Here is a 23,936-nt window from a genome sequence, read left to right as displayed (position 1 = left end):
GTGCCGAAAATTTATAGGGGCGAGATTTTTAACCTGGCCCATAAGATACCCCTTGGTGGACATTTTGGAGTAAGGAAGACAGTCGATAGGATCATGAAAGAGTTTTACTGGCCGAACATGAGGAAGGATGTTATTGAGTATTGTAGCCGTGAGCCGACACAGTTACAGCCTATTAATATGTTAACAGCTTGGCACGATAAGTGAGCAGACCTAGTCGGTGTTATCACGAAAATTAATGAGGCTAGGGTGCCACCTGATAAGGGGAAAACCCATTTTGAAAAGATAAGTATGGTGCCGACCAGATGGGAGAACTCTATTGTTTTGGCCAACTTTGCTGATAAGGTCTGTCCCTTAACCCCCGAACAGAGCGAGCCACTGAGAAAGCTAATTAACCGGCACGCAGACGTATGTCCGGATGTCCCGAAGCGATGCAAAGTGCCGGTACATGGTGTTGTTGTCACATCAGGTCAGCCTAGTAAGCAACATCCCTATAGGATGATTAATTCAGTGACAAAAGGGCTAAAGAACGCAAAAGTGTATATTGACGATTTAGTGGTCTGGAGTGACACGTGGGAGGAGCATATAGTGGCAGTAGAGGAGCTGTTTAAACGGCTGTTTGAAGCCAGTCTGACAGTGAACCTCACAAAAAGTGAAATTGGCCACGCGAAGGTCACTTATCTGGGATTTGAGGTAGGACAGAGGCAGCTGGCACCGATGCAGGCTAAGGTGCGGGCTATCTCTGAAGTCCCCACCCCGACAGACAAGAGAGCCCTGAGAAGGTTCTTGGGGATGGTGAGGTACTAGCGGAAGTTTTGCAAAAACTTTGCAGATATTACCCTCTCTCCTACTAAGCTCTTGCCAAAGAATGCGAAGTTTGTGTGGGACGACCTTTGTTATATTTGTCCGGCACGGAAATCACTGATAATTTACACTGATCACAACCCATTAGTGTTTTTGGCCACTATGAAGGATAAAAACAAAAGGTTGCTAAGTTGGAGCCTGGCCTTACAGGAATTTGATAATAAAATAAAACATATAAAAGGAATGGACAATGTGATTGCTGACTGTCTGTCAAGGTGTTGAAAACTTAAAGTTCTCTGTATTAGCCAAATAGCTAATGACCCTGTATATTAGTGTGTATCTAATAATGTATTCATGCCCATAATTTTTACCCCAGTAAAAATCCCTTGAAGTGTAGGGGTGTGACGCCAAACCAAGATATCAGACGATTGATGCTAATGAGAGAGATAAGGGAGACAATGGAGAAACGTTCAAAATGTTAACGAGAGAGGAGAGAGAGATTAACGGAAAAGAGACACAATTCAGAATATTGACAGACTGGTTGCTTTGAACCTGATCTGTTTGAAGTTTGATGGACAGACGATACCCCAGCAGGGGGATAAAAAGAACAGGTTCGCTAAGGCACGGGACACCACGAGATCATGAGATAACGAGGCCCTGGAAGAGCGGTGTGCCCCCACAAGTTGGTGGAGTTTGAAGGTCCGGTTCACGGGAACCGGCTATATTCTCACAGAGTGTAAAGGTACGATCAGTGGGAACCTGGTGTGTGTGTCCGCCCTTGCCTGGGTGCCAGGTTCACCGCAGAAGAACAGTCGTGTCTGGAACGGAGGGGTCACAGTCAGTGACCACAGCGGGATAGAAGACATAAAAGGTTCCGCCCGAAAACCAACTGAGAAGACATCAAAGGTCTGCCTGAATCAAACTGCAATTCCACCCCCCCACCCCCAACAGCACAACAGCGATTATGGCGAACTGTACTAAGCTGAACTGAACTCTGCGTCACTTAAGACTGATCATTTTACCCCTAGACTGCGATAGAGCTTGGTTGATCCCTATTACCCTAGTTCTGTGTACACGTGTGTATTATCATTGCTAACCTGTTGCATTTATATCCTTATAATTAGAGTACTGTGTTACTTATTTCTTTAATAAAACTTTATTAGTTCCTAGTAATCCAGACTCCAACGAGTTGTCCATTTCTGCTGGTTTGGTAACCCAGTTACGGGGTACATAACAATACAAAGATAGGTGGAGGGGCATGTAGTCCTGGACTGATTGGGAGAATGGGCAAAGAAGTGGCAGATGGAGTATTGTGAATGGAAGTGTATGGTCATGCACTTCGGTAAAGGGAATAAAGACATAGACTATTTTCCAAGCAGCAAGAAAATTCAAAAATCCAAGGAGCAAAGGGACTTGGGAGTCCTTTTCCAGTGTTCCCTAAAGATTAATATGCAGTTTGAGTCAGTGGTATGTAAGGGAAATGCAATGCTAACACTCATTTTGAGGGGGCTCTAGGAGAAGAGAAAGGATGTAATATTGAGGCTTTGTAAGTCATTGGACAGATGAACTTGGGTATTGTGAGCAGTTTTGGGCCCCTTATCTAAGAAAAGATATTCTGGCATTCTGTCCAGAGAGGTTCACGAAAAAGATTCTGGTAATGAAAGTGTTAACCATAGGACCAGGAGATATAGGGGCAGATTGGCCCCATGAGTCTGCTCTGCTATTTCATCATGGCTGACGTATTCTCCCTCTAGCCCCAATCTCCTGCCTTCTCCTAGTATCCTTTCATGCCCTGATTAATCAAGAATCTGCCTTAAATATACCCAATGACTTGTCCTCTACAGCCACCTTTGGTAATGAATTCCACAGATTCACCACTCTAGTAAAAGAAATTCCTCCTCATCTTCATTCTGAAAGGATGTCCCTCCATTCTGGAGCTGTGTCCTCTGGTCTTAGAATCCCCCACCATAGAAATCATCTTCTCCACACCCACTCTATCAAGGTTTATCAACATTCAATAGATATCAATGACGTCACACCTCAATCTCCTGAATTTCAGTGAATACAGGCCCAGAGCCATCAAACACTCCTCAAACAACAAACCTTTAATTCCTGAAATCATTTTCATGAACCTCCTTTGAACCCTCTCCAATGTCAGCACATCCTTTCTGAGGGCCTGAAGTTGCTTACAATACGCCAAGTGAGGCTTTGCCAGAGTTTTATGATGCCTCATCATTACTTGCTTTTATATTTCAGTCCTCTTGAAATGAATGCAAACATTGGATCTAACCACAGACTCAACCTGCAGATTAACCTTCAGGGACTCCTGCACAAGGACTCCCAAGCCCCTTTGTACTTCGAATTTTTAAATCTTCCCTCCATTTAGAAAATAGTCAACCCTTTATTTTTTTAACCACAATGCATGGCCGTACACATCCTGACACTGTATTCCCGCGGTCCCCAACCACCGGGACGCGGTCCGGTACCGGGCCGCAAAGCATGCGCTACCGTGCTGCAAGGAAACGATATGATTTGGCAATATGAAATTATGAGTCAGCTGCACTTTTCCTCATTCCCTGTCACGCACTGTTGAACTTGAACATCACCCACACCCCCCCCCCACCGTCGGCCGGTCCGCAAGAATATTGTCAATATTAAACCGGTCCATGGTGCAAATAAGGTTGGGGACCCCTGCTGTATTCCATCTGCCATTTCTTTGCCCATTCTCTAATCTGTCTAAGTCCTTCTGCAGCTTCTACTTCCTCAAAACTACTTGCCCCTTCACCTATCCTTGTATTGTCCACAAACTTGGTAAAAATGGCACCAACCTGATGGCATGAACATCGACTTCTCTAACTTCCGCTAATGCCGCACCACCCCCTCGTACCCCATCCGTTATTTATTTTTATGCACACATTCTTTCTCTCTCTCTCCTTTTTCTCCCTCTGTCCCTCTGACTATACCCCTTGCCCATCCTCTGGTTCCTCCCCCTTGTCTTTCTCGCCGGACCTCCTGTCCCATGTTCCTCTCATATCCCCTTTGCCAATCACTTGTCCAGCTCTTGGCTCCATCCCTCCCCCTCCTGTCTTCTCCTATCATTTTGGATCTCCCCCTCCCACTTTCAAATCTCTTACTAACTCTTCCTTCAGTTAGTCCTGATGAAGGGTCTTAGCCTGAAACGTCGACTGTACCTCTTCCTAGAGATGTTGTCTGGCCTGCTGCGTTCACCAGCAACTTTGATGTGTGTTGCTTGAATTTCTAGCATCTGCAGAATTCCTGTTGTTAGATGGAATTTTTTGGCCAGAGAGTTGTGAATCTCTGAAATTCATTGCCGTGGACAGCTGCGGTGGCCAAGTCATTGAGTATATTTACAGCAGAGGTTGGTAGGTTCTTGGTTAGTCAGGAATTCAAAGATACAGGGAGGAGACAGGAGAATGGGGTTGAGAGGAATAACCAATCAGTCGTGATGGGGGTGCAGCAGACGCGATGGGCCGAGTGGCCTAATTCAGCTCCTCTGTTTTATGGTCTTGTGTCTTATGCTGAGCAGACTCACGGAGCTGAATGGCAATAGCAACTCCTGCTTGACAGTTTCTCATGGGAAAGGGTAATTGTGTATATGTGGATTGTAATTCCCTTTGCTGAACATTTGAAATCTCACATTGTAAAATAGTTTGTTTGGTTTCCAAGCATCAGTATTAATCTCATGGAAGTTATAATGCTTATTTTGTGTCATTTTTGTAAAATGTTTACAATATCTGTTAAAGCTGAGTTTTAAACCTGTGGCTTGCTGTTTGATTCTTCAGAGAGATTGGTTGCCCAGCCAGCACAGTGAGACACCACAGACCCCAGGGAACCAATGCCTGACAGCAAGTGAGATTCGAAAATGGGAAACTTGCGTCACAATGACTGCAAGATCTTTAAGGGCAACTTTTCTGTGAAGTTAATGGTGAACAGCATCATGATTGTCCAGAAATTCATGCCTGAATCATACTCATTAATATTTTGTCTATAAACATGTCTAAGTTAGCTTACACTTAGAATTTCCCATATGATGAGCAAGAAAGAAAAATCAAACTTAGACACAAAAACTTTTATTGTAGTTCAATTTGAAATAAAGTCGTGAATTTAAAAACAAATTAAATGTGTAAGAAATAACTGTGGGTCAGATCACATTGCCAGTTCCAGGGCTGTGCCTATTTCTGGTCGCCTCACTACAGGAAGGATGTGGAAGCCATAGAAAGGGTGCAGAGGAGATTTACAAGGATGTTGCCTGGATTGGGGAGGATGCCTTATGAAAACAGGTTGAGTGAACTCGGCCTTTTCTCTTTGGAGCGACGGAGGATGAGAGGTGACCTGATAGAGGTGTATAAGGTGATGAGAAGCATTGTTCATGTGGATAGTCAAGAGGCTTTTTCCCAGGGCTGAAATGGTTGCCACAAGAGGGCACAGGTTTAAGGTACAGAGGAGACGTCACGGATAAGTTTTTTACACAGAGAGTGGTGAGTGCGTGGAATGGGCTGCCGGCAACGGTGGTGGAGGCAGATACGATAGGGTCTTTTAAGAGACTTTTGGATAGGTACATGGTGCTTAGAAAAATAGAGGGCTATGGGTAAGCCTAGTAATTTCTAAGGTAGGGACATGTTCGGCACAACTTTGTGGGCCGAAAGGCCTGTATTGTGCTGTAGGTTTTCTATGCTTCTATGTCTATGAACTAAAAAATGAAGCAGTAGAGATTACACTGTTTTCTCAAAGAATTATATTGAAGTTTGAAAACTCTGAATGAAAAATAGCAGGTTGTGCTGAAATAAAGCAAATAATTTATCCAAGATTTCTGAGAAATGAAGAGTGACAGTGCCTCAAAAGAATTTGGTTTGAAGAACTGATTGAAAGAGTGCCTTAAATGTTGCAATGTTACCCTATTTTCCGTCTTCCTAATGATTTATCATGCAGAAGATTATTGCAGTATATTGTTGTTCTTCTCCGTGCCATGTGGCACATCGGCTGGCAACCTTTCTGTTTCTTTAGCATTTGTTTTTTATGAGGCCGGATGGAAAGTGTGCAGGTAGCTGGCAGGATTCGAACCCGGACCACTCACCGTGAAGTCTGGCATGGATGCCACTCCATCACCAGCCTGCTATTGCAGCATTATACTAGTTATGAATTGTGCACACTGTGCATTTACATTTTCAATATATAACCTACTGGTACAGTTGGACATCAAAGTAAATGACAGTGCTGATAAGAACGGACTTTTAGTCATCTTCTACATTGGTGCCACAATAATGGTAGCTTACTGACTTACTAAATCTTACTCATTAAAATTAGCTAACTGCAATTACAGCTTGCTCAATTTGAAGATGATTGCATAGTTTTTTTGTGCACTGAATACTTGGTCAATCGCTTCTCACATCTTCACTTAAAATGAGGATGAAATGTTGTCCTTGAAGCATCCACATCAAATTCAGAAACAAAATAGTCAGTTATTTTATAATTTATTGTAATATTATGATGAAGAAATATTTAGTTTCAAGATTTACATATCAGTCTTATTTACCAAATAGAAATAATGTACACGTTTTTTGTAAATACAATATTTAAATATGAAAGCATAATTTTCCTTTATTCTACAACCATTTCACCTTTGAATTATTTCATTTACAAAACTAGTTCTTATTTGGGAGTTATTTATTTTAAATCTGTCTTCTCTTTAGCAGAAGACGCTGGTGCATTCAAGCTTTGGAACATACTTCACATCATAAAAACAGATAATGCATATTCAGACAACATAAGTGTTTATCACTGGAACATTTCAGGCATTATTTGTTCTTATCACTGTCCACAGACAAAAAATCACTGTTGCAAACTACTAATACCAGTCTTTCAGCAAACATAAACATTCTATGCAAACTGAAACTAGCTCTCAACAAAATCCATCAAATTCATGAAAACTAAATGTAACTGAGTGAAGTCATTACTTCCACAACCACTTAACTAATGCATGCAGGTGCAACTACTATCTAAGTTATCTATAGAAACATAATAAGGTATAATATTCCAAAAGTATCATCCTATTTTCATTTTATTATTTTTAGGTTTTAATACTTTTCATTTATCATAGCCAGGATCAATTCATATTTTTTCTATAATAACACCTCAATCAGAAACAATGTATTGCAAATTAAGTTTATATTCTTCAGATTACCATGATTCTACGTGCAATCTATTTTTCATAAAGTATTGCTTCTAATTAAACTAGCCAGTTCTTTCAGCTGCAAAAATAATCTTAAGATATCAACTACTTAAAATAAATTATACTTTTGTCTGAATTATATCAGACATTTTCTTTTATCAGGTATTTAATAGGAAAAGAAAACAGCAATCAGTGATTGCATGAGTCTTGTATGTAAGAGATTATTATGGGGTTACTGTATCAGAAATGAATTTTCTGACTTTTATTTCACTTGACTAGAGCAAATAGCAAAGAAAAACATGTTATTTTATATTTCAGTCACATGGAACTGAAGCAAAGGTAACATTTTAAAGTGTCAATATTCTACTTCCATATACGTAAAGTTAAGTTTTCCTGAATTACTTTTAATTTGGTTCTTCTTGCAAACAGGTTTTGAATATGTTAAAAAGTGAGCAATGTGCAGAACGTTTTAGTAGCATTTTACTAATTAGACTAGTTTAAATACGTTTGAAACATTAGTTAGCCTAGTTAAATGAGATATTATTTGAGTAACTTGTTATAGTGCATGGTTTAGAGAGTGCTTTTGATAGTGGCTTGGCATATATATTTTGTCCTGTCTGAATTTGTAACTTCCATTCACATTAGGTGATAGTGAAAAGTATAGAAGATGGCTGTTATAATAATTGCTCTTTGGTTCAAAACAGTTTGACATCAAAACCTTGGTTTAAAAAGCTTCCTTTGATAATATCTGAATGTTAAAATATTGTCAATGAGCTTTAGAAAAGTACAAGACCACATTGTCCAATTGACTCATTGAGTCAATAAATATTCACGAGATAAAAAATGATTTTCTTACATTAGCTCATTTTATGAATACTTCTAGTATCTCTAAATGTTTTCATTCATGACAGATGAATAACATCACAAGACTTTTTTTTGGTTTTGTTCTCTGAAAAACTCAGTAGAAATCTGTATTAAATTTCTTGTCAAGGTTTTGGTAAAGATAGTGAATACCTTTCAATAAAATCTTTAATATAGAACATGAAAGAATGAATTGGATTGTTTCAGAAGTATATGATTACAGTCATACTGCCAAATTGAATTTAGTTAATTGCCCATATGACTGAGAAACATACTTAATTAAAGCCTGACATGACAAACCTCAGTTTTTGCCCTCTCTAGGTGTTATTTTACCCAAAAGCATTTGACCAAGGATGGTAAACTGGATTTTATACCATTATTCAAGAATCCATAAAGTATAGGATTTAGGCAACAGGACAGCAAGCCCAACAAGTGGCAAATACAATAAACCAGTTTGAAGTGCCTGTTGGAAATCAGATTGGCATTGAAGTCAGTTAAAAGGTGAAAGATGTGCAGAGGCATCCAGCTGACAGTAAAAGCAACAATTACTATGGTCAGTTTGTAGAAAACACTACGGGATCGTTTCCTCAATCTGGTGATAGATTTTGGTGTCACAGGAATAATGTGTGCATCAGTAGTCTCTTCCAATTCCACTGGTTTCACTTCAAAGCAAATGGGTACACCCGGTAGAAAGGAGGCCGGCTGTGCACTCTTCGAACCATTGTGTGTCTGGTCATTCTTGTGGACCTTGACCATGGCAGGCATGACACTGGCACACTTCCTGCTGTATCTCTTGTGCTTTCTCAGGAGGGAACAGTTCCCTGCTTGCACCTTTGGGTGTTGTTCCAACAGATGTCTGTTAGCTGGCTGATGTATGGTTAAATTTATCATTTCATTCTCCTCTGACCTACTTTGTGTGCTGGGCACAGTGGAACTTATCTTCCTGCACACACTGGCATGGCTGACTGTTAGGCAAACTATAGGCAAAATATACTGAATGAATAGCAAAGATAAAGTGTAGGCGAATCTGTAAGAATCGGACGGCCATGCCTCAATACATAAGAATTTATTTTTTAAAGATTCTAAGTGAACAGTTTCACTTAGGTCTATTATTTTATGAAAGATGGGCAAGGGTGAGCAAATAGTAAATCCAATAATCCACACAGTTCCCATTAACAGGTAACCTGTATTTATGGTAAAATTATTGGATAGTGGATTGTTTATCATCTGATACCGAACCATTGCAATTGACATCAGCATTAGTATAGAAACCATAACAGATACACACTGAACAAATGGTACTATGTAGCACATGATCTCACCAAAGATCCATTGGTCCAGAAGTACATAGGTCAATGTAAACGGAGAACAAAATAATAAAATTAAAGTGTCAGACAAGGCTAAATTTCCGATCAGAAAGTTAATCATTGATTTCTGTTTTAAGTTTTTGCACAATGCAACCACAACAAAAAAATTACCAACTAGGCCCAAAACTGTTATACACGTATAAATTCCAACCAGTAAATATCGTATGTCATGTATGCTTCCAATATAATCATCCCAAGATGGGAGACCTTGTCCATATAAAGAATTGTTATCACCATTGTCAGACAGGGCTGTGATATTACTTTTATTTTCTTCTTCAATATCCATTTTGGGTGATATTATATTTTAATGCAAAGTTGCATGTGATATGAGATAAACAAAAATCAGTTCAATCCATGAAAAGAGAAATAATCATGTGGTAACTAAGGGAATGTAAATGATGCAAGCTGGAGACCGGCATCACTTCAGTACCAAGCAATAAATAGCGAATAACATTAGATACATCAGATTAAGCACAACTCACATGATCTACCAGCCCCTTAGAACATTTTGCAAGCATAATCAAATGTGTTTCATCAATTCTTCATATTGTATCAGCACACAATCTCCATAAATGTGTACTAGAAGGTTAGATATTACAAGTACACATAAATCAGAGGACAACTGCAGTAACTAATTTAGTTTCAAAATGACAGAAGACTATTTCAGAAAGTTAAATAATTCTGTTTGAATTTGAAATTCTGAGGGAATGCTGTCGATGAGAAACCTCTCTTTTCAGGCAGTGTTTTATGCTGTCTCAAACAGATATCTGAGGTAAGATCATGAAAGGATTTCTTGCTGTTTAATGGTGAGAAATGCTGCTTTCTGGTGTTGATCTGCAGGTGTTCAGGCCCAAAAGTCTGGACTATTCCATCCTTGAAATTTTTCACAGTATTCCTAAAACAAATGCAATCAGAGGCATCAAGTGACATAATATATGAATTATCCTTATAAAATTATTAGAAGGTTCTACAACAGTATGCATTTTTACATTGCTTATAAACACATGCTTAAATTAGAACATGCTAACAGTAAGTAAAGGTGTTAGGAAAGTAGGAATGTTATAATTAGCTTCCCAAGTTGAAACACCAAACAATTCTACAAAAAATGATTGTCATGTTCCAAACACTGATCAGAGTTTTTCCATAATACATAAACAGAAGTTATCTGTTGAGCCTGGCTCTAGGCTATTCAACTTTTTTCCATTCTCTTAAAATATGAAATCAGGATATGAAATACGAGTCAAAGCAGGGTGTCCCCAAATAGTAATTCAGTTTCTAATCCCATAATCGCCCCATCTCACAGAAAGTTCAACAGGCAAATCCTGCAAGTCGTTACTAAGGCAAGCAGTGCACCGCTCTTTAATACAAAGCATTTGGAGTTTAAGAATAGGGAGGTTTTATTCTAGATGTACAGAGGTTTGTTGAGGCCACAGTTGGAAAACTGTGCATAGTTTTGGCCCTCTTACATAAAAAGAGTATAGTAGTGTTGGACACAGTCTGAGGTATATTTACCAGGCTAATTCCTGGGATGAGAGGTCTGTTCAACCAAGGGAGGCTGGACGATTGGATCTGTATTTCTTGGAGTTTAAAGAATGAGGAGTGACCTTATTCAAGCCTGGAAAAATCCTGCGGACCTTTCTGGGTAGATGTTGAAATGATTCCACTAGCAGGAGAATCATGAACAAAGGGACCCAGCTGCAATATCTAAAAAAAAAATGAGGATCATTTTAACAGCTTCTCTGAGGGCAGCGAATCTCTGCCGGTGACAGTAACAGAGACCAGATATATTTCAGGCGGAGATAGATAAATCTTTGAAAGATTGAGGAATTGAGGGTTGTAGGCAACTGGCATAGAAGAGGAGTTGAGGTCAGCATTTTTCAGCTTTTATCATATTGAATGTCAGGGAAGGTGACCTACTTCCAATCCTACTTTCTGGTGTTTGTGTTTTACATTTGTTCATGAAAGGAGAACGTGTTTTAATCTGTGCTTGAAAACAAGTTATGCAACCTCAGCGCCGGCTGATAAAATATATAGGAAACTGTTGATGCTTCCACATTATAACCAATGAATTATTCCTTCAGTCCAGCAACACATGATTAATAGAAGAGGAAGAAAATGTAAGAGGAATTTCTAAACATTGTTGTGATTATCTTCTGGCAGGATATTATTATTTCCCAGAGCACACTAAGGTTACAGAGCTAAGTGAAATGAATGGGGTTGTTCTCTAACATAAGTACCTGCTTCTGGTCAGTGACATCACTGTTGCTAATAGCAGACTGAAAGTTTAATTGAATATATCAATTTATGCCTCACTTTTCAAAATAGATTACATACAGACACTAGGGAAACACTTTGAACAAAATTTTTGTCTGGACTTGTGGAAAAAAAACCTTGGCTCAAACATACAGGACAGAATCTAAGAAATTTGCAAAAGAACATTAACATGTGTAAGACAGTAAGACCATAAGACATAGGAGCAGAGTTAGGCCATTCAACCCATCGAGTCCACTCTGCCATTCCATTACGGCTGATCCTGACTCCCACTCAACCCCATACACCTGCCTTCTCACCATATCCTTTGATGCCCTGACCAATCAGGAAATGATCAACTTCCACCTTAAATATACCCACAGACTTGGCCTCCACCGCAGTCTGTGGCAGAGCATTCCACATATTTAAGCCTCTCTGGCTAAAAAAAAATCCTCCTTATCTCTGTTCTAAAGGGTCTCCCCTCAATTTTGAGGCTGTGCCCTCTAGTTCTGATATCTTCACCATAGGAAACATCTTCTCCATATCCACCCTATCTAATCCTTTTAACATTCGGTAGGTTTCAATGAGAGTCCCCCTGCATTCTTCTAAATCTCAGTAGGTATAGGCCCAAAGCTGCCAAGCACTCCTCATATGTTAACCCCTTCATTCCTGAATCATCCTCATGGACCTCCTCTGGACCCTCTCCAATGACAACATATCCTTTCTGAGATATGGGGCCCAAAATTCTTGACAATTCTCTAAGTGCGGCCTGATTAGTGTCTTATAAAGGCTCAGCATTATCTCCTTGCTTTTATATTCTACTCCACTTAAAATAAATGCCAACATTGTATTTGTCTTCTTTACCACAGACTCAACCTGTAAATTAACCTTCTGGGAATCTTGCAAGAGGACTACTGAGTCCTGAGGAACACCTCTAGTCACAGGCAGCTAACCAGAAAAGGCCCTCTTTATTCCCACTCACTGCCTCCTGCCTGTCAGCCATTCCTCAATCCACGCCAGTATCTTTCTTGTAACGGCATAGGATTTCATCTTGTTAAACAGCCTCATGTGTGGCACCTTATCAAACACCTTCTGAAAATCCAAATAAATGACATCCACTGCTTCTCCTTTGTGTTGTGAGATTGGATATCATATAAATCACCGTGAAATCATTGCCAGATGGAAGGAAAATTGGGGACTGCAAAAAAAAAACACTCGGAAAAGGATTGAGGTTGCAATAAAAACCTTGATAACAAGGAGAGTGAGGCTCCTGTTGAACTGGGGAGAAATAACTTGTCATTATATAGCAACTTTCATGTTCCGTAGGCATCAGAAAATGCCTCATATCCACTGATCAACAAACAAGCAGCAATAACAAACAAGAACGAGATGATCTATTGGTTAATATCTGTTTGTTAGGTAGGATCAAATGTTGGCCAGGGCATCGTAAACTTATCAGCTTTTTCAGATTTTGTCACAGACCTGTTTATATTACTGGTATAAGCTTTAACACCTCAAGTAAAAAGATACAACTTTAATACTGCAGTACTCCCTTGGTCCTCTTGAAATTCAACTTAAAATATGTAGCCCAGTCTAAAACATGGTGTAAAACTACATACCTAAAATAGTGCCAGCTTGGAACCATGCATCTCAGCACAGCCCTCTGAGAGTGGAAAGGCTAAAAAAATTCACAATTATTGAATTTAAAGAAATGGTGTGTCAACCGGGCAGGATAAAACAATTCAGTCTTAAAACCTGTTGTGACATTCAGAAGCTTTTAAATGATGAAAAAAAAAGACTGTGTTCCAAATGAGTAAAGCAAGTGTTTGTAAAATATATATACATTATATATGTTTTTTGTTTCATGGTGGAAATATATAATAATATACTCAGCATATAATGCTTGCTTCTGCTGTGGATTTAGTGAGGTGATTGTGAACAGACCTGCTCCCTGTTGCTACTCTGTATACATAATCTAATCTGAAGGCTCTTCACATGATAAACTCACCTCTCTCTTAGTCAATATTTTTATTATTGCCTCTTTAAATAGTTTTTTTTATACTGATGAAAAAAATACTCTTTGTTACATTACTTCTATGTAACCTAAAGTAGGTATTAATCATTAAGAGTAATGTTTATAATAATCCTCTAAATCTTCTTTAAGGGATGATAACTTAAGAGTTACCAAGATCTTATATCTATCATCTTGATATTCTCTGTTATTGGGTCTCTTGCTTGTATTGGTTTTGTTCTGACATTTCTGCCCCATGTCATTATCTTTCCATCACCACGGAGATCCTATTTGTTCTCGACTTTTAATATGTTCAATATCAGAAAGATATTCTTTATAACATCAAGACTTTGTGGTTTTTAATTGTTAAAGCATTTTTTTGCTACTCTTTTAGGGAAAGATTCACTTAATTCTTGGTAATGTTTCACAGTACAATTTTTTTGTGCGATGACTTTAAAACAGTGCAAAACGTGGATTTTGTATGTAGCATACCTAAAGATAAAATAGCAAAAAAGAAAAAAAAGACTGAGAAAGAGCACATCAATTAGAAGATATGAAGGCTCCCTGAAAGGCCTGGGGGAAATCTTAACACATTGATTCAAACAGCTTTCTGTTTGCACACTGTAGTTTGTAAATGCTAATGTAAAATTTAGCTTGGCATCATTGAAAGTATGGTAATGTTCCGAATAATAATTGGAATAGATGATTAATTAGAAAAAAAGATAGAAAAAAATGTAATTATTTAATTAAATAAATGGGGAAAATTGCAAATGCTAATCCAGCAGTTTATGGCATAGAGCAATAATAGTCTCCTGTGTCCAAATCAGTTTTTTTTATCGGCAGCCGTCATACTTTGATGGAAGGATGATCTTTGCAGATTCAATACTGATTGACACAGCTGATCTTCTGCAGATTAAGGTGTGGCTGGTTGTCTTCCTTTTTTTTGTTGAAATGCAGTTTGCATACAAATTTAGCAAAACATTGCTAAATTCTGAGATATAAACAGAACATTCTGGAAAGATTCAGCATCCATACAAAACTAAACAGTTAATATTCAGGCTGATAATTTTTCATGAGAAACTCTGCCTGGGATAGGTAAAAATCAATCTGCTTAGAAATTGGATACTATGGGCATCCTCTAAGTACAAACTACTTAAGGTAAACTGACATTTTTTAGACTCTATAAGGATAGATTTCAAGAAAAGATTGAAATATAATGAAAATTAAATGCTGCTGACAAATAAAACAGTATATCAAAGCTCCAGAATATTGCTCTACTTTTTTAATTATGTAAAATTTGGTGTTGGTTTGATGAGAAACTAACAAAATGTCATAACTTTGAAATGCTAATATTTCTCAAGTGATTTGGGTCTCCATCATTAATGTTGTGTCAAAGGTACGTATATCAGCAATGGGCAATGACGGATGCTGATTATAGAGAGATTAAAAGGCATTGCATTTTATATATATATATATTATTTTAAAGCAATGTTTACATTATTTACTCATTGGAACACGTTAATGGTAATATACTTTTACAGGGGTTAGTAATTCTGCCTTCAATGCCATTTTACTGCAATACTGTCAACATCAGACTTCATTTTGGAAGATCCAATATCCCTTTCAAGGCTGTACAGATAACTCATTAGTGGAAGAACCAGAGTCAGAATCACTTTTTTGCCAGTACGTGAAACATACCAGAATTGACTGTGGTTTGGTGCCAAGCATAAAACACAGGACAACACCATAACAGACAACACAACGGCAACCAACAATTTGCAAGACAATAGTACAAACAGCCATGAGCAATCAACAATTAGCAGAATGGACACATGCACAAACAACAATAATCAAATTTAATTAAGTGTGAACATATGAATTGGCTCAATAATTACCAACAGAACAAGGAAAGCAGGAAAGACCACTTAACAGATGTTGTGCAGGACAGTATTACACCTGAGTGAGTTATTTTGTGAAGCTGGATAGCTACAGGAAGGAAGCTGTGGAGATGAAGTGTAGTCCAGGTGGTGAATGACTTGCGGCATCTCCCAGTTGGTAATTTGGGGAATAGGTGACTGCTAGGGTGGATGGAGTTATTAGTAATTTTTTTTCAGCTCTTTTCTTCACTCTGGCGATGAACAAGTCTTTTAACGTCAGTAGTGGCAGCTACTGAACTCCACAGAGTGCACCACTCGCTGCAACCTGGACTTGGAGAGGGAGGAAGCAGCGGGAACCCAAATGCTGATAGAGGTGGTCACAACACTCTCAGTAATGGCTGAGTAAAAATTCATCTGGATTTGCCCTGCGATGTTGAGCTTCCTAAACTGGTGTAGGAAGAACAATCTCTTCTGGGCTTTCCTAGCAATAAGCATCGCACGCTTATCCTGCTTCGATGGACTGGTAATGGTCTTCCCCAGGAATATGAATGACTCGACCATAGGGAGGGAACGTCGACTCAGACCATAAGAGGCCTGTGTCGGGCATTTTCATGCCTTACAAGGCGCAGATTGGAAATCTGTGTGGGGCACCACTCCTATGTAGTTAAGTGCCTTGCTCAAGGACTCAACACGCTGCCACAGCTGAGGCTCAAACTAGCGACCTTCAGATCACTAGACAAACGCCTTAACCACTTGCCCACGTGCCCAACATAGACATAGCCCAACCGTTCATTTCCAAGGGGGGGGAGGGAATTAGTAGGTTGTTGGCAGAAGTCAATCCTCATTTCCAGTGTCTTGATAGCATTAAGCTCCAAATTGTTATGAACACACCATGCTGCAAGACAGTCTGCCTCTCTTTGATAGAAGGTCACATCATCATTAGAGATGCGATCAACTACAGTGGTGTCATCACCACAATTTAGGATTTTAATGGATTGTCTGCAGAGCTACAGTCATTTGTATAAAGTGAGAACAGGAGGGGTGAAAGAACACAGGCCTAGGGAGAGCCTGTGCTTATAAACATTGGATTGGACAAGTAGGAACCCAGCCTAACAGTCTGCTTCCTTCCTATTAGGAAGTTTGTGATCCACTGACCGACACTCTAGGGTACAGCTGGCTGGGTTCGCTGGCTGTGGAGCAACATCAGAACAACAGTGTTGAAGTCGGAGCTAAAATCCACAAACAAGACCCTCACAACTGTGGAAGAATGTCCCCTCACAACTGTGGAAGAATGTAATGAAGGTGCAAGTTAACTGCATCCTCAACAGGACAATTTGCTCTATAAGCAAACTGTAGTGGTCAAGAAGAGAATGAATAATGGACTTAAGGTAGGCCAACACCAAACATCCGAAGGTTTTCTAACTACTTAAATCAGAGCGACTGGTCTATAAGCGAAGTCCAGTGATTTTGTTTTTCTTGGGAGCTGGAACAATTGTAGCAACTTTAAAGCAGTCAGGACACCCTGCATAATTCAGAGAGGTGTTAAATATCTCAGTGAAGACAGGTGCCAGCTGATCTGCACAGTGCCTTAGAGTACCAGGTGAGACACCACCAGGGCCTGCAGCTTTCCTAATGGTTTGATTTCCAAATATTTTGCAAATGTCTTCATGCTTCACAGAAAACGTTGGGTGGGATGGAGGGAGGGGGCAAGAATGGGAGGAGGGTGAAAAAGGTGAATGAGGCTGGGATGAAGGGGGGATGGTGACATTAGAGTGGTTGTGAAAGAGAGGAGGGTAAGAGCTCTGCAGATCAGAATCAGAGTCCTTGGAAAACCATTTAATAATTATACACACACTGACTTTGTGAAAGTTCTATCCATATTAAATCCAGAGTACTGATCTTCGCAGCTCTCTAATTGTCTTTTGATTGTTTTTAAAGAGCTTGCTTCCCCCAACTTTTCAGTCAATGCTTTCCACGAGCTAACATTATGCAAAACAATATCTTCATCCTCTCATTGATTCTTTGAAAAATCTCGAATCCTTTGGTAAACAACCCTGCGGCCAGTGGAAGCAGTTTCTGTTTATTTTCTCAGGAATGTTTGCTCAGCTAAACCATACCTCTTTTGGGAATCTAATTGATGTTGTTTTTCAAAAGTTGACCAATGATCAATTACGAAAATTTGTGATCAATATTAGGAACTGCTCCAGCGCAAAGTGATGCCACAACAAAGCAAGTCAATGTACAAAATGTTATGTTTAAATGAATGCTTAATTTTACCGCTGTTTATATGGGGCCTCTGAAAAGACTCCATATTGTCTGGTGTTCATGGACGTGGGCACCTCAGGCCAATGTACTAAACTATTCCTTTTACAATCATAGTTTAAAATCCTATGAAATAAAGCACATTAGTGTTTTGATCCGTGGTGCTGTGTCACAGGCTAAGTAAGAGGAAAGACTTTTTTGAAATAAGTATGGTCATGAAATTAATTATAGTCTCTGTCATTATTGATAAGCTGGGTATATACCTATTTCATTTGAATTGTGACCAGCACTGGATCCAAAACTGGTTTAGGCCTGTTCTGAGCTGTATGTTTAAAATTAGTTCAGGAAACAGCTATCTCAATAGATGTGGATTCTGGTTTTTATGTTAATACCTAAAGTGCAATCTGCATAATATCTTCAACAATGAATGCTTAAATACATGGCCAGCATTAATTATTTAACAGTAGGCATCTTTGTGAAATATACCAATTAAACATTGAGGATTTTGCTCATAATAGGAAATATTCAAGATCATAGTTACCTTACCATACAATCAGTGTGAAAGAAATTATATTCATTTTAGTGAAAAACTCCAGTTTTATTTAATACATTTCTGCGGTCCTGGGATTTGTATTTCATTATTATAATACAGTCTATCATGAGTTACCTGAGGGAACAGTGGCACAGGCTCCACATAAATATGCATAAATTGAAAAAGGATCTCGACAAGCTCAGTAAGAAGGCGGAAATATGTAAACTGCAGCTTAATATAGAGATTTGTAGGGTTTGGGAATTTGACAGAGGGAAAGCTGATAAAGATGGCAAGACAAATGGATTACATTTGAGCTACTGGGGCAAGACAGACCCCTTGGATCATCCCTGTACCTCACCCTATCTGAGCTCATTGAAATCTGCAACTTTATCCATGTGTTACCTCTAGACCTGGCTCATCCCACATTCTGCTGGCCAGCCTTCCACCTTCAAACCTGTGGAAGCATGAACTCATTGAATACAATGCTGCCTACCTTCTAGCTGCCACCAGTTCCTGTTCGGCCTTCACACTTTTACTTGCTGACCTGAATAAGCTCCCAATTCTATCTTGCTCATAAAATTCCCTTCCTTCCTATCAAACACCTATACCTATGTATGGGTGACTTCCGAAAGCTCTGGAAGTGTGCTTTCCAGTTCCAGCCTCTCATCTGTCCTAGATTTTCGTCACCCATCCCTTGCAGCTGTGCCTTCAGTGGCTTCCATGACCGGCTCTGAGATTTCCTCAGCTCCTCAGTCTCTTTACATCTCTCTTCCTTATCTGTCACCCAGTAGTACTTACTCTGAATAAATCTTGGTTATATTGTTCTTGCAGACTTGAGGTCATGTTTTGTTTGGCAAATTTGTATGAAGTACCTTGGGATGTTTTGGCATGTTTGGCATGTCATGTAAAATAGCAACAAAATGACAGGCTGTATAGATGGAGATGTAAGATGCAACTCAGGTAAGTAATTCTGGCCATGTCTATGGCTATGGCAAGATCACAGTGGGATTATTAAATGAAGATTTTGCATTTTTAAAAAGGACACTTGTTTGTTGGAGGTGTGCAGTGAAAGGCTACACAGGCAACCACAGATGGCAATGACTTATGAAAAAAAACATTTTGGGTCGAAGGAAAAGAAATAGTTTGACATATTTTAATGGCATTGGCAATTACAAAATATTTGGACAAATTAGATCCAAATACCTTCAAATACAGACTTTAAGTGTGGAATGCATATTTATAAAACCCATGAATTAGAAAATACAGGAGCAGCTTTTTCACTCAAAAGGTGCAGACTATGTGGAGTAGAATACCAGCACAAAACAGGAATTAAGGAATCCTTACGGGTTTTAAGAAGAACATTGTCTGGTTCAGGTCAACAAATTAGAGTTATGATTATTACAAACGGGCCGGCTGGTGGCGTAGTCACATCAGCTCCGGACTTCGGAGTGAAGGCTCCCGAGTTCGAATCCAGCCGGCTCCCTTGCACGCTTTCCCAAACCGTGCTGGGTTGAGCATCGAGCTAGCAACTCGGCCTCGTAACAATAAGAAAGCCTGCTAAAAAAACACAGTGACTCCACTCGGAGTTAAGGGTTTCTTCTTCTTATTATTATTATTACAAATGCCAAAATTAGAAGTGTTCACATCCTTTTTAATTAATGAAACATCTAGATCATAACCAGCCAAGGCATTCATAGAACATAGAACACTATAGCACAGTACAGGCCCTTCAGTCTATTATTCTATGTCAACCTTTTAATGTACTCTAAAATCAATCTAGATCAATTCAACCAGCTATAGCACAGTATATATACAGTGTAGATAAAACCAGTGCAATAATGATGAATTAAGTCTTTCTTCCAGCTAACAGATATAAAACATCATTTAAATTGATACGAAGTTAAACCTGTTATCCAGGATACAATGCATTTGTTGCCCCTGTTGTGGTACAGTACTGATACAATTTTTTTCACAAAGCACTATTATGCCTACAGATTGGCTTTTTTATTGCACAATATAGAGGTTCTTTACCAGCACTCGGTGGGGGGGGGGGGGGTCATAAATATTCATTTTCATTTTAGTCCAGTTTTAATGCACTGGTATAATTGTGCTGAACATTTTCTGTACTTTTGGATCCAGTGCAACAAATAAATGGCTGAAATAATGCAACACAGTCAACATACCTAAAGAGGGATTAAATTCTACAAGTTTTGCCAACTGCACCATGCACTTCTTGTTTTGATCATTGCATCCATAACCATAAAGCACGAGTAGCTTAAGTACTTTGTCCTATTGGGAATTACTTTAACTTTTCTTTCTATAATGGATTACTATAATCCATTGTTGTCATTTATAATCCTTATTATCATTTAACAAAACTTGCCACCATTCATGCAGAAATGTAAAATGTAATCAATGCTATGCTCAGGGCTGGCTGTATGTCAGCCAGTGTAAAATCAATGTGCCAATGTAATTACTCAGAAGCAATAAGGTAAACTAGTCAAAACTTACTCTCACTTACTATTTAATGACAATCTAGAAAAACACTGGAACTATTGCACACAACAAATTAAACTCCTTCGGTCCTTTCCTGAGACAATGAAATCAGCTTCAAATCAAATTCTGAACAGGAAGAGGCCACAAATGCAACATTAACATTTAGGTCAGCATTATAATCAAGTCATATCAAGTTGAATTAACAGTTACTAGCAGTATTTTTTTCTACTTCATCAGATTGTTTGTCAGTGTTGTTCAATTCATTCCCTGCTTTTACAACAAGGTACTGCCTGTGTTATGTTTTCCAACATGCTTCTTTGACAAGTTTTTTTAAATTTTAATTATTCCTCTTCTGAAAGCTTTAGTTCCTTCTTGGAGCATGATTCTATAGATGCCAGGAAAATTCTGAACGTCCCTCATTTGTGAAGCTTTGCCATGAATATTCCACTACTGTTGGATACTGGAACACAGCCAGAACCCCCATCCTTATGCAAATATGCAAAAAAACTGTGCCAAGAATCACTGGATATTAACCAAGGTTTGATTTTTCCTTCTTTATCCATGAACCACATATAACTGTCCTGTTCCTAATTGACATTAGCTCATTAAGGAACAACCTCATAAACTGGCTGCCTTTCATAGTTCAGCTGTCATTGGATCAACCTGAAAATCTATGGCAAAAAAAAGTTAGTGGGAATCGCTGCAGAATCCTGCTTTTGTTGATTATCAGGAATAATTAGTTTGGAGCCATCATAGAGTCATTTAGAAATAATTTCTGATTTGTTATTTACAGCAGAAATTTCAGTTCAGCTCACTCGCCCTGGCCATCCACCTTACACTATCTACATAGACAGTCTCCCTTTCTCCCTCCAGTAAACTGTCTATACGTGTATCTGTCCCTTTCTGGTTTTCTTATTCAAATCTTATTCCTTCACCTGTTTCCTGCCACAATATTATATTTGCTCTGGGTCTCTCATTGTAGGAAAAGATCACACCAGCCTTGATCTGGCGAAGGCTTGAGAGGCCAAATGAAAAATTCCTTCTCCAATTTATTATGTTCATGTGTCCATATCTCTCTGTTTCTCCATAATGTTTGCCATGATGTCCAAAACACCAAATAAAACAACATGCAGAAAGCCCGCATATAAAGGTTGATCCTCAATAAAGCATTACTTATTGTTTGAGAAACAAAGTTTAGAATGGATTTATCTTTCTATTAATTTCTGTTATTATGTCATAAAGGCAAAGGAAAGCTTTCGGGTTTTTAATTAATCTTATCTAATTAACCCTTTGAAGCAAATTGTTTTTTACAAGGTGAGATAAAAAGGATATTTCCTTGCTCATTTTTTTCACTGTTTCTTATCCTTTCATCTCCCCTTATGCAAATTTTAATCTAAAAGTGTAAACAGGAGCTGTCTGTTTATCTATGGAAGGTCCCATTAACCTTTCAATATGAATCTTTTTAGGAGCCCCGTGACATATTTCTGTCCTTCCTTCTTGTTCACGTACAGAGGTCTTCACTCTGACAGCTCATTGACTTCAGCAACCCTCATGCGATCCAAACATCTCTCAAAGGGAATACCGTCAGAATATCTATGCTTTATTAAAGTTTATTTATTTCGCTGCTTCAAAGAGGGCGAGTTGCACAACTCTGATTATCTCTGATCTTTATCAAGGTCAAATACCAAGTATTTTGTCACTTGACTATTTGAAACAGCAATCGCAAGTCTGCCCTAAAAAGTAAAACAGATCATTTGGTGAGCTGCGTAACTAGGGATAAGGGAGAGGCGTTACTTGAGGCACATATCTCTTGTGCACGGGCCCAGTAACATTTAATCAATCTGTTAATCTCATTTTCCGGGCAAGCAGACACATCATCCTCCTCTCAGAACGTCCTTTTAATCTAATTTTTTAACGATATAAACCATATCAAGCTGTTGACGCTAATAAAGCATAATCCGTATTAAGGCTCATAATTGCCAAATATCGAAACGTTGCTTTCATGCACTATCGTTTAGAGTTGCAGACAAACGAGGCGGGTGAGCGAAAACAGAATAATGCTCTGACATCTTCCTTCCAAATAATCGATTCTTTTCTCTAATCGGGTTTGCACGGAAGAAGTATTAAAAGCAGAAAAGTGCAATGCTCGTACTGGGCATTACTCGAATAAACGTTGGAATCTGGTGCTCAAGCTTTCTTGAAGCAATTGCCAACATCAGCCCGCTGAGCGGGCATCATTGATAATGAGTCAGTTTCTGTCCGGGGTTGCGAACATACTTGTTTACGACAAATGCTCTGACACTTACAAACCAGATACAACACTTTTCCTCTTGTGCGATTTGTCAATTTTTTTGTTAATAGTCCTCCGTATATGGACCGACGATAAATTTTAAAATAATATTTAAGATAATGAAGATAGGCATTTGTGAAGTTGGCAAAGCATTACCGAATACAACTGGAAGGCAACACGACCATACACCACTGAAGCAGTCTCTCCGCCGAGTCTGAAACCCGCATGCATGTCTTTGCAAAACCCCAAAGAACAGATCGAATACCTGTGATCCGCAAAGCGACCGACAGATGCCTCTTGCATTCATCAATCAGCATTCCCTCACTAGTAATCTCAGCCCGGCGATTTCACCAGGAGCTTCGTGGGAACTCTGGAGATTTCTCACGTGGCTCCGCTGCCCACGGTCGAGACGGATGTGTGTGGAAGCAGTCGGATGGTCGTTGGCTTGCCGATTTTCGGCTTGAGTCACGAACAGTATTTTTGCCCCTTTTTTTCTGTGCAATTTGTCCATACATCCCAACTCTTTCTGCTCATTTAGAGAACGCCTCGGTCTAGGGGCCGTGCACAGAGAGTCTCCCGTACTTTTAAAACTCTCCTTCAAGTCTTTCTGGCTCTGTGCTACGGACGGATTAATCACACTCTTGCGATTCACTGCCCTTATTTGCTATTCTGCAAATGCAATGCAATCCTTTATTATCCGGTCGGTCAAGCACCCTATTCATTAAACGAGACATTGATGTATAACGGGGGAGACAGGCACAAGGAGCCATGCATACTAAGGGTCTGCTAGCGGATGCACAGCATCCTTGCCTGCTTGTAAAGCCGCTGAATGAAGCATCAATGAAGTTTCATTTTTGACAAGTTACGGATCTCACTGGCCGAAGCCCATGCATGCTAAATCGTCCGGTGAGATCACCTCTTTTTCCTGCAGGCGGCAGCAAAAAGCCAGAAGATAAAACAGTCTCGCTAACAGCAGGGAAATAAAGGCACATGCGGGGA

At 39.2% G+C, this 23,936-nt stretch overlaps 1 protein-coding gene across 1 annotated transcript; it reads right to left on the bottom strand.

The window, feature by feature from the left end:
* Positions 1-6,286: 6,286 nt before the first annotated feature.
* Positions 6,287-23,931, bottom strand: LOC134345567 (neuropeptide Y receptor type 5-like). The gene is made up of 2 exons (XM_063046419.1): positions 23,203-23,931; positions 6,287-10,114 (listed from the first exon to the last, which is right to left on the bottom strand). Exon 2 carries the CDS (start codon positions 9,503-9,505, stop codon positions 8,177-8,179), a length of 1,329 nt encoding a protein of 442 aa, XP_062902489.1. The 5' UTR covers positions 9,506-10,114; positions 23,203-23,931; the 3' UTR covers positions 6,287-8,176.
* Positions 23,932-23,936: the final 5 nt, after the last annotated feature.

This window comes from Mobula hypostoma, chromosome 4 (genome assembly GCF_963921235.1).
Source record: "Mobula hypostoma chromosome 4, sMobHyp1.1, whole genome shotgun sequence".
Classification (NCBI taxonomy): Eukaryota; Metazoa; Chordata; class Chondrichthyes; order Myliobatiformes; family Myliobatidae; genus Mobula; species Mobula hypostoma.
The sequence above is the reverse complement of the archived record's forward strand: the minus strand, read 5'-3'. Positions and strand labels throughout refer to the sequence as shown.